The sequence below is a fragment of the Leptopilina heterotoma genome, unplaced genomic scaffold (assembly GCF_015476425.1).
Source record: "Leptopilina heterotoma isolate Lh14 unplaced genomic scaffold, ASM1547642v1 Lhet_92, whole genome shotgun sequence".
Taxonomy (NCBI): Eukaryota; Metazoa; Arthropoda; class Insecta; order Hymenoptera; family Figitidae; genus Leptopilina; species Leptopilina heterotoma.
Window position 1 is genome coordinate 422356 of NW_025111199.1, and position 20804 is coordinate 443159.

Here is a 20804-nt window from a genome sequence, read left to right on the forward strand (position 1 = left end):
TGTTTAACTGAACCCAATAGCAAAATTTAGTGAAAATTAGTTCGTTTATGGTTCCTACTTAAATTATGACAATTACTGCAACTAAATGAATCAATTAATATAACTATTAACAGATACTTAAATATATACATATAGGTAAACCAGAAATTAGTCGGACCATTCATAAATATTGTATTTACCTCTAGTATTCTGATAATAAATTAATATGTAAAATAAAATTTTGATAATAAAATTTGTAACAGATTGTCATGCGGCATTACACAAAGAATTCCATGATAAATGGACACAAACTAAATTAAAAGGAAAATAAATTTAAAAAATGAGAATACATCAAATTTTAAGAAAATTAAGACGGATTTAATAGCGTCACTGAACAAGTAGGACAAGAACGAATAAGTTGTTTAATAAGAATAATAATAATTAATTATATTAATGTTGATACTTTATATGTAATTCTTTTCCTTTTTTAGGGTTCCGTACACCTACGGTGTATCGGCGGAACCCTATTGGTGAGACTCTGTTGTCCGTAGCCAAATCGTGTCCCCTCCCCTAGCGGCTAAACTATTTGACCTAGAGAGCTCAAATTTGGTACAGATATGTATTTTCACACGTAGATTACAGGAAAAATATAGAGAATGTGTTTGGAGATGATGGTCATAGCGTTGTCAAGGAAATAACAAGATTTTTGGCCAAAAATGCATAAAAAGTGACCATTCCCCCCCCTTAACTTCTAAACTATTCAACATGGAGGGCTAAAATTTGGCATACTGGTGTATTTTATCGTGAATATTACAGGAAAAATATAGAGAACTTGCTATGTATTAATGTCCATAGCGTTGTCAAGGAAAAACTAAAAAAAATTTTGAAATTTTTTTTTTTCTAATTTCTACATTATTTGATCTAATTAACTAAAAATGGGTTTATTAGTCTATTTTTACAGTCTGATCACAAAAAATATATTTAAAAATCTAAAAAAAAAAAATTTTTTTAATTTTTTTTTTTAGATTTTTTAACAAAAAAATTTTTTTTACATTTTTTAAAAATTTTTTACAAAACTTTAAAAATAAAACAATAAAAACAGCAACAAATTTTGTTCCTCTACTTATTATTGTTTACAATATTAGATATATACAATACTTTAATTTTTTTATTTATTTTTTTTATCAAATGATATTAATATATTGTTTTAATTGTTTATTTTAATTCTACCAATTACCGATAAATGTTGCAAGTATTGTTTTAATATTTGTGTACGGAACCCGACATTGCAGTGCGAGTTCAACTCGCACTTGTCCAATTTTTTTTAATATTAAAATTATTATTTAATATTAAATTATTTTCAAACATAGTTACAATTATACTATTGTTCCGTATAATTTTTGTAAGCTCTGTGGTTGTTATTAAGGAACAATTTAAATTTTTTCTTGACACTTACCTTATTTATTTGATACTGAAACAACAAATATTATCTATGTATTAATTGTATTGTAGAAAAAATTAAAATATGTACAAAATTAAAACACTTATTGTTAAGTAAAAACTTTTAATAATTATTATGTAAACCTTTAGTATAATTTTTAGTATAAAGTTTCCAAATTTTAGCACAATTAATAACTTGAATCTAGAAGTTATAGAAATCTATAACAATAATCAAAATTGTACACTAGGGAATTTAGACTAGGATCTATGAATTTAGACTTAAGTTCTAACCACTATACTTACAAGGCATGCATATACAGACACGTTTTAATTTTTTAGTTATATATAGACTTATAATTGAGAATTAAGCGCCCAAAAGTCCATTTTTTATTGTTTCAAGAAATTTAAACAAATGCAATTTAACACATAACCATTGAATTTAATTTCAAAGTCGAAAAAATGTATTGCATTATTTACATCAAAATTCTTTCTTGTGCTTAGAAGTCTTTTTAATAAATAAAATGGATTATAAGTAATGAATTAAATATTTTTTGGGCATTTCTTTAATGTGTGATTTTTTAGAAACTTATTTAATTATCTTTAACAACAAATTCAAAGTAAATTTAAAAAAAAATAAACTTTTGGCTTCTCAATTATTAGATCAAAGATGAGAAAAGTGGAGTTATGCTAAAATTAATACATTAAAAAATGTTTTTGCGTAGGTTATAAGAATAACTAACATAAAACGGGAATAATATAAGCACAGAACTTTTATCACATTCAAAATACAAGAAGATATATTAACCGAACGATAAGCATCCTTTGACGGTAAACTTTTGAATAAATAATTATTTGAATTAAATAAATATTTTTCAAATAATTTGAATTAATTAAATTCTGCGTATTTGATGTTTTTTATTTGCGTATTTTGTTTGCGTACGCGTATACTCTTTGCGTACGCGTATTTTCTTTGCGTATCCAGTTAACAAGTTTAGACAAGTAGTTAAATGTAAAGGGAGAACTAAGTTCTTCTTTGGCTTAACGAGTGAAAGATTGTCTTTTTGTGATAAAAATATGGATCCGTTTATAGTGTCAGTAGTCACTTTTTCCTTTCTCAGAATTGTGCGATTGCATAAGCAATTAATTGAGAGAAAAAAGAGGTTTAGAAGATGGTGGGTTAAACCTCATCTGCGTGATGGTGTGAGAAATAAGTTTGGATTATACCAAACCTTATTCCTGTATTTCAAATGCCGGAATGCAGAGGAATTTTTTAAAATGATGAGGATGACAGTGGAACAATTTGAACTTCTTCACAGCCTTTTGAAAAATAAGTTGGAGAAATCTTTTTTAACAAGGCCACCACTACCTTCAGAATTAAGACTGGCAATAGTACTACAGTAAGATATTTTTCATTATTTTGTTCGCATGAGAAATTAGCCATTTACTTAAAATTTTTTTTAGAGTTTTGGCATTCTTTATATAGTTCTAAAGTAGGGTGTCTATTGGTCCTGGAATTTCTGGAAATGTTCTTGATTTTTAACTTTTATTCTTTAATTTTCCATATTTTAATTTAAAATCTATATTAACAATCGTTGTGTTACTTTTTTCTTTCCTAACTTTTTTTAATAATTCCCTTTTCAAAATTTTCAATCTTATAATTGAATTCTTGCAAAAAAATTTGAGAATAATTGAAGCGTTTTGTGCAGAAACCGCATAAGTCCATTTTTTTCGAAAATTACTTTTTTATTGAAAATTTTTCTTTAAATGAAGCTTTTCAATCTGGTAAAATATTACATAAGTGACTAAACTTTAAACCCTTTAAAAAATAATTAAAATATTTCGTGCAGAAACAGCAAAAGTCCATGATAAGTTTTTTATTTGTTTGTAATATTCTTGACGCATTTAAATAATTTATATTAAATAGTTCATATTATAAATAAAAAACACTCAAATGAAGCAAAAAGTGATAGTGGTGACTGAAATTTTTAAAAATTAGAAAATATTGAAAATTGGTTAAATTTATTCTTAAAAGAATTTTATTATTTATAAAATGTTTCTAAAAATTAGCAAAATTCAATATTTTAAATAAATGTTATTAAATATTTAATAAATCTTTAATATTTTACTCGATTCAATAAATTTTCTGTGTTTTTCATTTCATTTTGTGCAGAAACAGCATAAGTCCAAATGTTAATTTATTTTTTAATTTTTTATATTAAGTAGATAATTAATTAATCACGTTGAATTTTTTAACTTGAAGGTTAGTAGAATGTACTGCAAAAAGCAGAATAAAAAAAATCTTAAGATTTCCAAGAAAAACAGTTTTTATTGATACCTGAACAATTTCGAATTATGGACTCATGCTGTATCTGCACAAAACGCTTCAATTGAATTCCTTGAAAGAATTCTATTACTTAAGAAAATAATTAAATTTTAGCGAAAAATTATTAAACAATTTTTGAAAACCTTAATTATATTTTTTTAAGAATTATTTAAATTTTTTTTTAATAATTAAGTTTCCTTAATAATTTTAATTGAAAATTTTTTAAGTAATTAAAATTTATGAACAATTTCTTTCCTGTTTTTAAAATAATTAAAGTTTTTCTAAAATAATTGGATTTTATGGAAAAATTTTATTAAGAATTAAAAAAATTGAATTCTTTCATGAAATTTTATTGAAAAGTATTGGGAATTTTTGCAAAAAATTTTATTATTTATAAAAATAATTGAATTATTTCGACGAATATTATTATTTATGAAAATAATTGAATTTTACTATTTATAAATATAATTGAACTGTTTCGAAGTATTTATTAAAATTTCAGCAAATAATTAGATTTTTTCGAAATATATTATTTTAAAAATTAAAAAAAATTAATTTTTTCGTAAAATTTTAGAAAATAATAATTGAATTTTCGAAAAATTTTAGGACAAATTAAGAAAGGCATTGGATTCTTTTGTGAAACTCACTTTTGAAAATAATAATTGATTTCTTGCCCGAAGAATTTTAATACAAATTTTAAAATTAATAAACAAGAATAATTAATTAGTAAATTAGTTAACAATTAAATTTTTTGAAAGTTTGAATCTGAAATTATTCATGTAAACCTATCAATATACAATTATTTGTTTTATATTAGCTACTTAGCACATGAAGACAGCATTGACACGACGGCGAAGATATTTTTTGTAGGCAAATCAACTGCATATGAAATGATCCGAGATGTTTCTAAAATTATATGGGAGGTTTTAAGCCCCAAATTTTTGGGAATTAAAAGTGTAGAAGAATGGCAAGAGGTTGCAAAGGAGTATCAAGATACTTGGGATTTTCCCAATTGTCTTGGTGCTATTGATGGAAAACACGTACGCATAGTAAAACCGCCACACTCTGGCTCTGCATTTTATAACTACAAAAAATATTGTAGTTTCGTGTTAATGGCGGCATGTGATGCCAAATACCGACTTACTTGGATCGATGTCGGGGATTGTGGTAAATTCATCTTATTTGGATTATCTTAATTATACAATTAAGTTATATTACATTGCAAATTTTTTCTACTTAAAGGTGGATTTAGTGATTCGTGTGTTTTTGAAGCCACGGATTTTGGAAAACTATTAAAATCAGGCGAAATAAACATTCCTGAACCTACTCCATTGCCGAGAAGTAATGTTGTACTGCCATATGCCTTTATTGCTGACGAAGGATTGACGTTGTCCAATTTTTTAATTAATCCATATCCGCGACGAAAAGTGTCAAACAATCTTAAGAAGGCTGTCTTCAATTATCGGTAAGTACAATTATTATTTTTTCTTGTTTTTATATATAATAGCGCTTTGTCGACCGCTTTACAGTCGAATTCATAGTTTCGACATTTTGAATAACTAAGAATAACTAAAATAATTTGAAAATTTCAGATTTCTTGTTGTCATATTGTTATTTTTTAATATAATTTTTAATTTTAAGTTTTATTGAGTAGAGCATAACCCGCGCTTCGATATAAGCGAACATTGAAAGGAAAAATTATATTTTATTTATATGATATTTTGATGTTTACTTTTATCATGTATTCTTAAGTTATTAATGACTTTTTTATCAAATTTTTGATATTAATGTTAAATACTTAAGAAATATTAAAGAAAAAAATTAAAAATATCTCAGAACAAAATAATTGATCTATAATTGACACAGAGATGGCACACGGAGCCCACCATACCTTCGTTACAAAATTCCCTGTCTTTCCCTGACCGAGGGAACATTTTTCCCTGACTTTTTAAAACTGTCATATAGCTATCAGTTAGGAAAATAAGGTTAAAAGAGGTTTACTAAATACGCAATAAAGTATAATTTTTATGAAATTAAAAAAAGTTAGTGATGCCGTAAGACTCAAGATTTTTGAGACAGGACAAGATAATCATTTTCAAGATCAAGATGAACATTTTTCTTATGGAATTACCCTGTGAATTTTAGCTTTAAAATTATAATTGTTTAATGTGAAATATAAGACCACTGGAATTTTCATCAATTGAATTCAAGAAAGAAAAAATTTTTTAAATTATTACTAGGGTAATGTCACATTGAGTGGACCGCCACATTGAGTGGACCACCTGAATTTTTAAGTTATCTGACAGCGGAAACGTGAAATAAATAAAACGAATAGCAGCACCGCACCTAGAAACCGGAAGAATGTATGTTCCGCGACAATCATATAAGTTATCGTTTGATGAAACGCATTTTTAAGAACACAAACCAAAAAAGAAGTCGCTCTTACAATGAGTAAAGTGATTCGGAAGTGTAAAAGTAGTGTAAAATTTAAGTTTTAAAAGATAACTTATTTTTTTCCTACTACTTTAGACATTAAAATTGATTGTCTTAGTTTAATTAAGTGATAATTTTGACTCAAAAAAAAAAATTTTGGTGTCTGCCATAAAAAGTTGCATGTCACCATCAGTGGACCACTGTTTATAACAATGAGTGGACTGCCTGTTTTTTATATTTTTAATGACAGTTTACCATTTTTATGGAAATAAATTGACAATAAATTAGTTTGAAACTGCTTTATGTTCTTTATTAATTTTTTTGTGATTTTGATGTGATATGTGCCAAATTATTAAAAATGGTTTCACTTGTAAACATAGCGACACAAACATGGTCTGAAGCTGCATAAGCATAAATTTTGTTTCAATATATCAGAAATATTAAATACATTAAAGAATTTAGAATAACTTTTACAATTTTTTAAGAGTGGTCCACTCAAGGTTACACTTTTCTCATTCCTTAAAAATGAGCTATTTTTTTAAAGTCAATTGTTTTTCTTAAATAAAAAAAATCAAAGCTATTATGGTATAAACACTTATGTAGGGATCTAAACTAAAGCTTGGAATAGAAACCTCCGATTAATTTGCTGTTATAAAGAATTTTTTAGAAAAAAGCTTAGGCGGTCCACTCAAGGTGACATTACCCTAATAACATAGCAATATTTCATAATCTATTCAAATTGAAGCGTTTTGTGCAAAAACCGTATTAGTTCATTTTTTCGAAAATCACTTTTTATTGAAGATTTATCTTTAAATAAAGCTCTTCAATCAGGTAAAATATTACATAAGTGACAAAACTCTATAAACCCTTGAAAAAAATAATTAAAATATCATTTCGTGCAGAAATGATAAGTTTTATATTTACTTGTGATATTCTTGACGTGTTTTAATAATTTATATTAAACAGTTTATACTATAAATAAAAACCACTCTAAGGAAGCGAAAAGTGATAGTGGTGATTAAATTATATTAAAATTAGAAAATTGGTAAAATTTATTCTTAAAACAATTTTATTATTTATAAAGTGTTACTAAAAATTATCCAAATTCAATATTTTAAATAAATGTTATTAAATATTTTCTAACTTATAGGTTAGTAGAAAATAATGCAAAAAGCAGTCTTAGACATTTCTTCTATCTTAAAAAAGTAAGATACTTCTGTAAGCTTTTTATAGTATCTTAAATTAAGATGTTTTTGGCGCAATAAGATGTTTAGCGATAAAGTTACTTATGTATCGTCAGATGCGAAAAAAATTTAAGTTACTAAAAACTAAGATGCATCAAATGTTTTATATATGTATAAGCCCATAGTTAACCTTCAAACTTTTTTCCCAAAAAATATGCTGAAAATATGTACGAAGATACTTTTAACATCTTCAATTAGGACATTTCAAATAACTAAAAAGTGACTACCAAAACATCTTAGAAATGACTACCAAACCATCTTAAATTAAGATACTTCTTTTTGCAGTGTACAATCCTTCTTCTATGAGGAAGCAAAATATGAATTTATGGTATTTTTTACAAGTTTTGAAATAAAAATCAAGTTGTCAGGTATTATAAATGTGATTTTTGTAAATATCGCATTAAAGTATGAAACTAAAAATTTGATTGTTACTTAGTTTGAACTTCATTTTGGAAGAAGATAATTTTTTAACTGTTATCGAAATAATGAATTTTCAAGTGTTTGTTAAAATTTGTAATTATAGTTTAATAACATGCAGATATCCATGGAGAAGATAAACAAGCAGGCAGCCATAGTCGCATTGAAGTAAATAAAGAGCATGAATTTTCTAATGGATACAACAGTGAAGATGAATACAGCAATAATGAAAATTTATCAGCTGATGAGTGGCAAAAAGTAATATGATTAATTGTTATATTCAGAAAAATTTCCTTAAAATCACGAACTATAAGTTGTGACGTATGATTTTAAACTATATTTAATTTAGGCTAAAAGTTCTGCTTACGTCAGGCAAAATCCGACGCTTTCCAACAATAATAATTTGAAATTTAAATAAATAAATCTCGCCGTCAGGCGCCAATTAATTTTTGAAGCTAAATTAATAAAACTTTACTCGGCTCGACTAATAACAAACTCAACTCCTCTGAACTTACTCTCTCACTCAGAGGAAATTTTGCTCGAACGATTGGCAAAGCAGAAAATACCAACGGCGAGACACGACTGGCACAATATCGGCAAAATGAGGTTATCTCCTCAGAGAATATCGGCTTAGTCCAAAATATGAAGAAAAAGGGAAAACTAGAAATTCACACAACAATTCTCGTAATTCACAATTTATTGTTTTTAACAATTTTTGAGCTTCACGCTCCACCTCTTAACACTCTACACTCTTCGGCAACTCCGAAAACTCCAACAAAACGAACTCAAAATCAACAAAAACGGGAAATTATTTTGTAACGACGGACTACTATACCGGCGCAATAAGTAACAATTTCCGTTATGGCGGCGAAAGTACAGGACACCTGTCGCGTCTCGGCTTTCTCCGCACGTGGCCCGTCTTCTTCCTCTCGTTCTCCAGAAATAGTACTGGCCCCGCCATCTATCACTTTCTCCGGTAGCTAGCCGCGCGACCCACTTTCGCTACTACTAGTAGGTCAGCCGGCGGCACTTACTTTCCCTAATTACCATCGATAATTGATGCTAGTTCGGGGACTTTTCCGACGGATGGCGTGACGATTCAGAATTTTCGGCAATTAAATGACAAGATGAAAATTGACTTCGTCACAATCCCCTCCCCATGACCGGTACTATTTTATATAGGACCGTCATCATATGATGATCTTAACGACTGGCTTTCTTAATTTGTTCGGCTCTCCTATTCTGTTCGTCTCTTCTCTTCTCTCGTTCAGCTCTCCTCTTTCGTCATTCGGCTCTTCTCATCTCTTAATCGGCTCTCCTCCTTTCTCGTTCGGCTGTCCTCTTTTCTCGTTCGGCTCTACTCCTTTCTCATTCGGCTCTATTCTCATTCTTTATTCGGCTCTCTTACTCTCCGTTCGGCTCTCCATTCCTCTATTCGGCTCTCCTTGCTTTCCTACTCTTTCTTCTTCTTTGCCTTCCTCTCCTCCAACAATTGTCTAATTGCCAAGTCGACCGTTGACGCTGGAAGACCGGCTAGGGCTTTTGTGATGGCCATAATTCTTTCCACTAGGTCCTCATCCTCTTTTTCTTCCACACTCGTTGACTGAGACTTTTGGGTTTCTGGCTCATTGCTTTCTTTCGGCTCTAACGGTTCTCCTTCTCCCACTGCTGGCTCCTGAGTGTCTCCTTCCGTAATTTGGTCACTCTCGTTCGGCATATTTGTCTCGTTTGTTGACTCGATGTCTTCTTCTTCTGGCTCATCGGTCCCAATGTCCTCCACATCCTCTTCCACATAATAGGGAATACCCGCAAAACGGCAATATGCTTCCGCGCATCTTGGGCAGTCTTTCATTTTGGTGTTTCGACGTCCACAGTTTCGGCAGTAAATGTGAAGAATAGGGTATTTGCAATCCGCCGCTCTATGTCCTCGCCTCCAGCAGTTAAAGCAACAATAGGGGGGTGGATCTAAACCTTCGATTGTTGGGATCTCCTTCAAACCACTAAAGATGACCCCATGTTTCCTACAGTACCGGCCAAAATTGTCAGTCCACCCATTTTTGAAGGAATGAAAAAAATTTTTTAACATAAAATTTATGAAAACTCAAATTTTTTTGGTTTATATTTTGAAAGACGATAAAATTGTAAAAAGAATAAGACCTCACAGAAGTCATTTGGCAAATATTTTTTCAAGATATTCTTAAAAAATCGTCATTTTCAATGTTTTACAAAAATTTGAATAACTTCTAAAATAATGAACGCTTTTTAATAAGCTTAGGCTTATTTTAAAGGTCATTTTCTACAGAATAAGAATTACTTATAGGCATTAACCTGTAATTTTTTTCTTGGAATAAGCATGACGTCAAAGTTAGACAAAAAAATTGGAAAAATTTGAAATAAATTTTTTGTACTAAAAACTATTCTAGAACATATATAAAACATGATATGCTTTATGCACAAAGGGACATAATACTTCACACATTTGAGACAGGTAAGTAAGGTTTCAAGTCAGTGATATGAACTTTTGGGACTCGCCGACTTTGTTCATCTCGTAGGATGAATACGGTTGGCGACCGGACTTCGACAATCTCGTATGGACCCTCGTATTTCGGCGCAAATTTTTCCGCGAATTTTTCTGCTCCACTAGACAACTTATGGTTTTTTCGCAACACTAAATCACCTACTTTAAAAGTCACATCTCTCCTACCTTTGTCATAGTACTTTATTTGCCTCGCTCGTTCTTTTTTTAATATGTCTGGCTACCATGTCTCTCAACGCGTCTAATCTCTTAATTCTATCTACCCACTCTTTCGGCTCGATTCTAACTACTTTTCTCTTTCTTTCGATTTCTCTTCGCAGGCTCTTCACTGGCTTTGGGTGTCTTCCGTAGTTTAGGAACGCAGGAGACGTCTTCGTTGCCGCTTGTGTTGCTGTGTTCACAGCATGGCGGAACTCGTGAACATGAAGGTCCCAGTTTCTATGGTCGGCATCAATGAAAGTGGAGATCATAGTTTTCAAAGTCCTGTTGCTCCTCTCGACTGGATTGGCTTGTGGGTGGTAAGGTGGCGTCGTGATGTGTTTGACTCCGTATTCCTCAAGTGTTGACTTGAGAAATTTGTTGTCAAACTCTTTACCATAGTCGGTTAGTAAGTACTCCGGCGTTTCCCATCTAAATAGGACCAACTCCTCAAATGATTTGGCTACCGATTTTCCAAATAATATAGGTTCTCGTTCTCAGCGATCCACCCTGGGAACCTCTGAGGATGCTGGTTCACCAACTCACGGCGTTTGAGGTACCATTGGTCCTCAATGGATTCAAACGCGGCTATTGACTCTTCTTCTTCCTCCTGCAACCTGGACAATGCATCTGGGACATGATGTTGTGCACCTCTTCTGTGAACTATGTCAAAGTCCCACTGTTGCATTTCTAGGGCCCATCTGGCTAATCGGCCTGTAGGATCTTTCAAGTTCCTGAGCCATTTTAGGGCACTGTGATCCGTGATCACATGGAATTTGTACCCCTCGATGTACGGCCTGAACTTTTTGATCGACCACAGTAATGACAGACACTCCTTTTCTGTCACACTATAGTTTCTCTCTGGCTCCGTCAAGACTCGGCTGATGTAGACTATTGGATGTTCTCCGTCTTCGAACTCTTGCGTTAGTACGGCTCCAATGGCATAGTTGCTGGCGTCACACTGAATTGTGAACTTCTTCGTGAAGTCAGGTCGGGCTAAGACTGGCGCAGATGTCAGCTTCTGTTTGAGCTGTTCAAAAGCTTCTTGTTGCTCTTCCTCCCACTCCCACGTTCGGCCTTTGTGTAGCAACTTCAGCAATGGTATTTTAATTTCGCTGTCGTTTGGAATAAAACGGGAATACCACCCGACCATGCCTAAGACACGTCTGAGTTGTCTAACGTTCTTCGGCTCTGGATAGTTTCTCACCGGCTCTGTTTTATTCGGATCTGCACTCAGACCCTGTCTGTCCAATAAGTAACCCAGATAAGTTACTTCGGAACACCCGAACTCACACTTATCTGGGTTCACTATTAACTTCGCCTTGTTCAACTCCTTGAGGACGAACTCTAACCACTTAGCGTGTTCTTCAAAAGTGTCTGTGACTACTATGATGTCGTCCAGATACCCGAAGACATGCGGCTCTACTTTCGGCCCAAGTAATGCGTCGATTAGGCGTTGGAACGTCATCGGCGCGTTCATGAGTCCAAATGGCATTCGGCGAAACTGCCATAGTCCTGACCCAGGTACGGCAAAAGCGGTGTATTTCTTGCTCTCTTCGGCCATTGGTATTTGATGATATGCCAGCTTGAGATCTACCTTCGACAAATATCTAGCTTTTCGGAGCTTATCCAAAATATAATCAATGGATGGCAGTGGATACCCATCTTTGATCGTAACTTTGTTGACATCTCTGTAGTCATTACACTGTCGAAAATCGTTCTCTCCTCTTCTCGTAATTACTGGCGCACTCCTCCAACGGCTGGCAGATGGCTCGATGATCCCTAGTTTGTATAGTTCGGCAGCATTACCTTGGGCCCAAGTTAACATGGTTGGCGACATCCGTCTGATGCCATGTTGCACTGGCGTTTCGTCTGTAACACGTATATGATGTTCCGTCAAGTCTGTCATTCCGTGTTCTTCCGACTCTGGCAATACCCATTTGTCTACTATGGCTTGGATTATGCTTTTCTGCTCATCGTCAAGCGCAGAAATACCGGCACATTGGGCGAATATTAAATTCTCGTTCTCGTCTGTTTCTGTTGGCCCAAACTCGTGCCATTCTCCATTGAATACTCTCCATAATCCTTCTTTCAGCTTCACTTCCATGTCCCAGGCCTTGCAGAAGTCGATGCCCAAGATGATGTCCTGTGTCAAAGTCTTCATGACTTTTACTGCGAATTTCTGAGTAAATCCGTCGACTACAATGTTAAGGTCCAGAAGTCCGGCTGTTTCGGTGATACCTCCTGTTGCACTCCTCACAACTGTACCACACGGCTGAATTCGGCTTTTGAAAGGCTCTGCGACTCTGGTGGTAATTACTGAAATCATAGCACCAGGATCTAAAAGTGCCTCGTAATGATGGTCGCCGATAGACATGTCGAAGAAGCATCTGTTCTCCGTCCTAGATCCGTCGATGTCCTCCTCATTACTTAGGTTCGGGTCAGCTGTGACTCTCACAGCCTCTCCCCTCCCCTGGACTATAGGTACCGGGATCACATCCGTACCTTTTGTCCCACACTCTTCGGCCATTTTCTCTACTTCGTTTCGGTAGAGTGGGCTCTCCTCACTCGACTGCTCTTGTCTAATTTCTGGCACGAATTTGAACGCGTTGTCCTCTGTCAAGTCGTCCCTACCTATGACTGGCTCTAAACTTTTCTTAACTTTCATTTCTACTTCTAATTCTACTTCTCTCTCAGTTTTTACCCAACTACAACTGGGCGTGAATCTATCTCTATACTCGCTATTTATCTCTATTCTACATGGCTCAAAAATCTCGGCTCTCCTCTCTACCACGCACGGCTCACTAAATTCGGCTCTCGTCTCTACGACACTCGGCCCCCAAAATTCGGCTCTACACCCCTCAACAGTATTATTTACTGTCCTATTGGGTTTGAGGGGGGTACGAAAAAAATTCTTAAAAAAAATTCTTATACTTTTTATCAAAGGGGTTACTATTAAAGCAAATTTTGAAAAATAAAAATGTTAATTCTTTGTTAACAAAATCGAAACGGAAACTTATATATGTACACACATACATAATTCGAATCATTGATTTTTAAATAAAAAAAATGTATATATAGAAAACGTTTAAAGCTGACCTTAACTACTGAAAATTCTAAATTCCATTAGTCTTAGCAAATAATTAAACAGTTTTACTTCAAAATGGTTAATTAATATCTACCTAAAAAAGTTTTATTTATAAATCTGACCAAGAGCAGGAATAATATTGATTAATGTAGGAAATTATTTGCTGATTAAGAATTTTAATTAAGGAAGATTTCGACTATATCAGCAATTAGTGACATCTATTAGACGTCGATTGAACTCTTTGGTTTAGAGTCAGGTGTTATTCTTAAGATAATTATTCCGATATGGTTGTTGGTATATAATTATATTTTTTGAATTTAATTTTTGATCTGAAAAAATAAGCTGCGCGAACGACTGCACTGTGCATCTGTGAGGACTCGAACCCCAGTTAATAGCTGCCTTTCGCGGGACTAACGCCTACCAATGCACCATGCCAACACAGCCTGGACGTTCACGTTTCTTATAATCTCAGATCAAGCCCATACACTAGTCGAAGAGCTGTATAGTTAATGTAGGAAATTATTTGCTGATTAAGAATTTTAATTAAGGAAGATTTCGACTATATCAGCATTTAGTGACATCTATTAGACGTCGATTGAACTCTTTGGTTTAGAGTCAGGTGTTATTCTTAAGATAATTATTCCGATATGGTTGTCGGTATATAATTATATTTTTTTAATTTAATTTTTGATCTGAAAAAATAAGCTGCGCGAACGACTGCACTGTGCATCTGTGAGGACTCAAACCCCAGTTAATAGCTGCCTTTCGCGGGACTAACGCCTACCAATGCACCATGTCAATTCAGCCTGGACGTTCACGTTTCTTATAATCTCAGATCAAGCCCATACACTAGTCGAAGAGCTGTATAGTTAAGGCGCTTGTATACCTCCCCGTTTTTGAGTATATTCAGAAACGTGAAACAGTTTTCTAAGTTGAAATGAGTTTTCTAACTAGGAGAACGTGATAGAAAATTCATGTATGGCGGGATGGTTTGAAAATCTATTATTGATAATTGCAATTAGTGAAATATATAAAGTTTTAGAGAAGAAATAAATTTGCATTATAAAATAAAATAATGTAATTAAATTTTTTTGTTAATTTGTTTTGTTAAAAAGTAAAAATAGTGCAAGAGAAATGTGATAAAGTGTTTGCAGTTGTGATGAAGGTGATGTTTTCAGGAAAGGTAATGCGTACCACACGTTTTCTCGTCGAGGAGTCTATTACTATTGTATTTATTAATTAGTTTATTTACTAAGTAATTACTATACTAATTACTATTTATTAAGTGTACAATGGAAACGTCAGAAATTGAGGTAATATATTTTTTATTAAATTTATTAATCGTCTCAATATTATTCACAGGATATATTTAACAAATGCGTGCATTATTTGTAGGTTATGATATTGACACTTGTTGATTTTATTTTTTGTAACTTCTTTATATATATATATATATAAATTTATTTGTCACTGAAATTGTGTAGTAAAATTATTAAATATTTTCATTTCAATTTGCAGATACTCTAAAATATTCTTAAAATTATGAGAAAAATTTGGCAAATGGGCATCATTAAACTTTACTTATTTCTTATAGATTCACGCTTTTCACTTTATTGTAACAAAATGTGAAATATATAATATATACTTATATAAAAGTTTTCTTTGTTTAAATAATTTTTATTAAAAATAAATATATTTTTTGAAACGTAATTTAGTATTTCTTATAATTTTAACTATTGTTCATAGAGTTGTATTTTTCAGATGATAACTTGCATTATTTGTAAAACGCAATTTCCATTATTTGAAACCAGGGAACACGCTTGTTTTGCTGGCGTAGATGAAAGGAATTTGTTCACGTTCAATGAATATGTTGGTCCTGGTGAAGATATAGACACCTATATCGAGGAAATGTTTCCTAAATATTTAGATGAAAATAATGAGGTAATTAAAATTTGAAATTACTTTCATTTTAATCTCTTAATTCGAAAATTTTTCTTATTATTTATATGTTTAAAACACAAATTTTCCTTGAGAACATATTTTTTGTACATTCTTCTCATTCGTATGTAGAAATCTGTCTCAATTGTATATAGTTTTAATTTTTCAATTTTATAAAGTGGATGCTTTTTAAAATCCCTATCTAGTTCTGTTACTAACTTTGTACGAAAAATTTCTTATCATGTAATCTATTTTGTTATTTCTATTACAGTTTATAAATGGAACAGAACAAAATAAAAAAAGGCGATTAAATCACAATGCTACTTTTGATCGTGACAATGATGATCTGGAAATAGTGGAGATAGAAAACGTTGAACTCAGTATGTTTTCATTTTATTACCTTCTAAATTTGAATCAGTTAAAAATAACTCATTCAGAAGCAAAAAGTCAGTCACTAATTCTAATAGTAATATTTTAACTGACAATTAGTTGAATGATCGGGATTTTAAAAATTGACCGGAAAATTTTATAAAATATCCGGGATTTCAAATTAAAAAAGAAATTGCCACCCTAAAAAGTTATAAATTTAATTTATTAATTTCCTTTTTACTGAGAAATTATTATTTATTTACAAATATAAATATTAATATTTTATATATTTTTAGATAAATCTGGAAATGCCAAAAAGAGTACCGAAAATTACTTAGTTCTTCTTGAGCTGGTGAAGGAATTTCCAATTATATGGAATCACAAGCTCCCTATTGAACAAAGACCTCCTCTTGCGAAATCTAAGGCGTGGAATAAAATTTTACAAAGTTTTCCAGGTAAAATTACACAGGCCTTCAAAATTTTGAATTATGTTTTTGTCAATATTTGAATGTCTATAAAATCATCAAAATACTATTATACTATTTTGTGTTTTGTTTTAAATGTTGCAGTAAACTACTATATTTTATCTTTCTAAACCATTTTTTTTATTTAATTCAGATTTTTTTGATGAGTTATATGAATTTTATTATATATTGTTTAAAAATGTAATCTTAAAAACAATTAAATTGTAAAATATTTGAGCTGCAACTAATTACTCAAAGGTAATTTTCTGTCGCTAATTTTATATATTTTGTAGGATGGAGCAGAGACTTCATGATTAAAAAATTTCAATCATTAAAAGATGTGTATATGAAAAGAAAAGCCTATGTACCAAGTGGTTCTGCCCAACGTGCACAAAAGTATTGGGTTTTCGAAGATTCATTTTCCTTTATGAAAGGCATCATTGAACCTGCATCGTAAGAAAATTTCTAATTTTCAAATCTATATCACTTTGAATTTTCGAAGAATTTTTCAGGAAACAATTGTCGATTCATCAACAAATCATTTCACATGTGAAATGACATGTTAAGTAAATTTAGCACTACATATTTGCTACGCTAAAAAATAATGTATGACCTACGTAATAAAGTCTTGAATGGGTAGCTGTCATATAATTCCAAAAAAACTATCTCTAAAAACGTTAACAAGTATTAAAATTGCATATTCAAAAGTTAAATGCATATTAATCTTATTTATATTTAATTTCTTAATATTATTTATTTTATTCATTTTAGGACAATCAGCAACGTTCCACAAGCTTCGCAACCCAACACATCCGATAATGCCAGTAACAATAACACGGAAAGCGCATTAAAGGATTTGGGATTCGATGGAAGAGGAAAATTGCAAGTAGCAGTTATGACAGATTACTATTTTAGTTTTTCATAATTAATAAGAAACTTTTATAAATTTTATAATATTAAACATTTGCCAAAAATTTTATTTTATTTAAATGACTCTTTGGACTTTTATTAATTTTCTTCCAAAAAATTTAATAAAACACCAATTTTTTGGTATAAAATACAACTTATTTTGATATTTATAGTGTGAAAAATAACTTTACTTAAATAAAACATTCAAAACCAATTTTCAATAATTTCTTTAAGATAATTAAATTCTTTAAATGTATAATTTAAAAAAAATTCAGTTACGTAATTGAAACTTTGTAAATAATATATTACTACATATAATTGATATTGAAGTATTAAATTAAAAATGTTTAAAAATAAAATTTTGAAGAATTTGAATTTCAAAATAAATTTTTACAAAATTTTAATGGAAAATGTTATAAACAATAAAAAAAATATCTACGAAAAATAGTTACACTAAGATTCTTTTGAAGTAAAATTTTTAATTATTAAAATTTGGGGGAAAATGATCAATTTTTAAATTGTTAATTAAAATTATTCTAGAAATTGATTGAATATTGAAATTGTCAAAAAAATTATTTTTTCTAAAAATTAGTGAAAGTATTACTGTAATAAAATATGAATTTGGAAAAAGATGAATTATGAGGAACTATGGTTTTGACAAAATTGAATTTTGAATAATTATGTATTTTTGCAGGTACTAGAAAAAGGGCTACGCCATTCGATGCAGAAATTTTAAAGTGCATTGATACTATAACTTCATCGAAACAAGGCCAAACTTTTAGTAGTTACGAGCAGTTTGGATTATCAATCGGAAAAGAAATAGAGAAATTAGAAACTAATTACCAAAGAATGAGTGTCCAAATTAAAATTTTAGAAATTCTGCGAAATGCTGCAAGCAATTATGAGGAATAATATTTTCATAAGCAAAATACTTTAAGAAAAATATGTGATTAACATAATCTAAGTCTTAAAAGACATGACTGATTATCTTAAATACCTCCACCTCAAAAATGTTTAATCTAATATTTAAAATATTTATTTCATACGTATAACTCTACAGACTGTTAAACTTCAGAATTGTTGTTAAAAAACACATTAAAAATTGGATGTGTTTGTGAGAAAAAAAGTATTATTTTGATACTCTATGTTATAAAATAGATAGTAATATTTCTGTATGTTTAATGAGAGATAATATTTATGTGTCCTATTTAAAAAGTTAAATACATTAAAAATTATATGTGTTTATAAAAAAGTATTGTTTTGATACTCTATGTTATAAAAAAGATGGTAAGAATATCGTATGTTTAATGAGAAGGAATATTGACGTTTCCCGTTTTCAATACAAAATTTGAAAGAAAAAAGAATTATTTTATTTTAAAAGTGAACCCTCTAAATCTATTTTAAAATACTTTATTTTAAACAATTCAAACAACTAGTACAAGTAAAATTATAATAATAAAAACTTTTTGTATAAATTTATTTATTTCGTAAAATTTTTTTCTGTATTCAACTATTATTTGAAATTTCATCGCGAATTAAAAAGAGACTAACTTCGTATTTTTTCAATTATCACTCCTAGCCATTAGTATATATACAGTCAACTCTCGATAAGACAAAGCGCGATAACTAAAATTTTTCGGTAAGTCAAAGTAATTCTTGGGTCCCGTTTATTCCTTATAAGCATTATTAACATTTGATAACTCAAACTTTTCGGTCTCCCTTCGAGTTTGTCTTATCGAGAGTTGACTGTATATATATTTATTTATTTACATGTTTTGAAGATGAAAACTTTATAAGAATTTTTTCAAGACTTTCATTTTAAAATCAATTTTAGAATACCCATCATCTCTATGAGAATAGTTTTGTTATGTCTCTTTTACTATACTTATTGACTTTTAATGTAGTACAAATTATTACATCATTCAACGATTGATCAATTTCCTTCATACATCCTAAAGTTACAATTTAAGCCGACAATCATGAAACTAAGAGACAGACATTAAAAACGTATTTTCATAACATGTTATCACATAAAAAATCATTACCAGAACAAACTGATTACTCTTCGTAAACAGCTCTTTCCTGCCATGACACTTTCCCTGGACCCATAAAATAATCTTTAAAATGATTTTTTATATTTTTAGCCAAATTCTTTTTAGCAGCCGCCGATTGAGGTATAACTAAAGGCTGCAAAGCACTATTGTCAATTTCACTACTGATTTGTTCGTCGATATTTACGGGACAATAATGTCGCATGTCTTGTGGTAACTTTTTCTCTTCTTTTATTATAAAATTGTGCAAACACACTGTTGCCAGTACAATCAATTTTACCACACTCAAATTAGCCATGATTGGTGTACGGAAGATTCTCCAAACCGCAACTAAAATACCAAATGCATTCTCAATTGTTCGACGAGCTCTACTTAGTCTGTAATTAAAAATATTTTTGTCGATTGACAGATTTCCAGTCGTCGCTCCTTTGTACGGTGTTAAACAATGTAAATCTCAAACGCAGCGTCAGCAATGAAGACTAGTGGCATATTAGGACCATCAGCATATAGAGGCATTGGAGGTGGTATATTCAACCGATTTTCTCTAAGTGCTTGGAAAAATGTAGAATTTTTAAAAACACCTCCATCACTTTGACGACCTTTACCTCCAACATCCACCATTGTGAACATGTAGTTGGCATTGCACATTGCTAGAAGAACAATGCTGTGGAAGTGTTTGTAGTTGTAGTAATCCGATCCAGTATCAGGTTGTCCCTGAAAAAGTTTAAAATTACTCAATAAAAATAATTTCAAAATATTTAAAAATCATGCATTGTAAAAATTTAAAATATTTAAATTATAGTAAATAAATTATGCATTATGATTGGGATTTAGCCAATTGTAGCTTATTCACTATTTTAATTACCTGCATTAAAACATGTTTTCCATCCATAGCTCCGTAACAGTTAGGGAACTGCCATTTTTCTTTAAAATCATTAATTGTCTCCATCCAATCACCTGTAGCGTTTGGTAAAACAAGTACTTCAGGTTGCAATGTTGTCCACAGAACCTGTAGCAAGATATCTAAAACAAGATAAGAAATTAATAAAAAATATTATGAATTTGCCTAATGATTACAATATTGAAGAATAAAAACTCTATTTACTTTACATTCTCATAATAGAATCAAAAGTCGGTTTACTTTTTATTACAAGACATATTTGTTATGTTTTAGTATTGTTTTTGAAAATTTTCATCAAAATAAGACGGAAAAACTAATTTGAGCGTTTTTGCAATATTTTTTAAATAATAAACAGTGGGCAAAGGGACATGCTATGTCTATACGATGTCCTTAAGATATCCTGAGGAAGTTTTTGTTCGTTCAAAAGGACGTTCTAAAGATATCTTATATCCTTAGGTTATAAGATATCTTTCAAACGGATATAGAGAATCCTAAAGAAATTCCATGTCCCACT

At 30.7% G+C, this 20804-nt stretch overlaps 3 protein-coding genes across 3 annotated transcripts; 2 read left to right on the plus strand and 1 right to left on the minus strand.

Moving 5' to 3' along the window:
• Positions 1–2703: 2703 nt before the first annotated feature.
• Positions 2704–8655, plus strand: LOC122511999 (protein ANTAGONIST OF LIKE HETEROCHROMATIN PROTEIN 1-like). Its single transcript, XM_043627603.1, has 4 exons — positions 2704–2816; positions 4560–4909; positions 4985–5207; positions 8364–8655. Exons 1-4 carry the CDS (start codon positions 2704–2706, stop codon positions 8653–8655), a joined length of 978 nt encoding a protein of 325 aa, XP_043483538.1.
• Positions 8656–14749: 6094 nt separating this feature from the next.
• On the plus strand, positions 14750–18331 carry LOC122512035. The gene is made up of 7 exons (XM_043627645.1): positions 14750–14971; positions 15420–15599; positions 15868–15976; positions 16262–16420; positions 16723–16882; positions 17201–17311; positions 18033–18331. Exons 1-7 carry the CDS (start codon positions 14951–14953, stop codon positions 18037–18039), a joined length of 747 nt encoding a protein of 248 aa, XP_043483580.1. The 5' UTR covers positions 14750–14950; the 3' UTR covers positions 18040–18331.
• A 943-nt stretch (positions 18332–19274) lies between these two features.
• LOC122512036 lies at positions 19275–20354 on the minus strand. The gene is made up of 2 exons (XM_043627646.1): positions 20255–20354; positions 19275–20103 (listed from the first exon to the last, which is right to left on the minus strand). Exons 1-2 carry the CDS (start codon positions 20336–20338, stop codon positions 19828–19830), a joined length of 360 nt encoding a protein of 119 aa, XP_043483581.1. The 5' UTR covers positions 20339–20354; the 3' UTR covers positions 19275–19827.
• Between the last annotated feature and the right edge of the window lie 450 nt (positions 20355–20804).

Coding starts and splice junctions, on each gene's coding strand:
- LOC122512036 (XM_043627646.1), bottom strand. CDS start 20,338: ATGGAGACAATTAATGATTTTAAAGAAAAATGGCAGTTCCCTAACTGT. Junction 20,104..20,254: donor GAAAACATGTTTTAATGCAG/GTAATTAAAATA, acceptor AAACTTTTTCAG/GGACAACCTGATACTGGATC.
- LOC122512035 (XM_043627645.1), top strand. CDS start 14,951: ATGGAAACGTCAGAAATTGAG. Junction 15,977..16,261: donor GATAGAAAACGTTGAACTCA/GTATGTTTTCAT, acceptor ATATATTTTTAG/ATAAATCTGGAAATGCCAAA. Junction 16,421..16,722: donor AATTTTACAAAGTTTTCCAG/GTAAAATTACAC, acceptor TATATTTTGTAG/GATGGAGCAGAGACTTCATG.
- LOC122511999 (XM_043627603.1), top strand. CDS start 2,704: ATGACAGTGGAACAATTTGAACTTCTTCACAGCCTTTTGAAAAATAAG. Junction 2,817..4,559: donor AGACTGGCAATAGTACTACA/GTAAGATATTTT, acceptor GTTTTATATTAG/CTACTTAGCACATGAAGACA. Junction 4,910..4,984: donor GATCGATGTCGGGGATTGTG/GTAAATTCATCT, acceptor TTCTACTTAAAG/GTGGATTTAGTGATTCGTGT.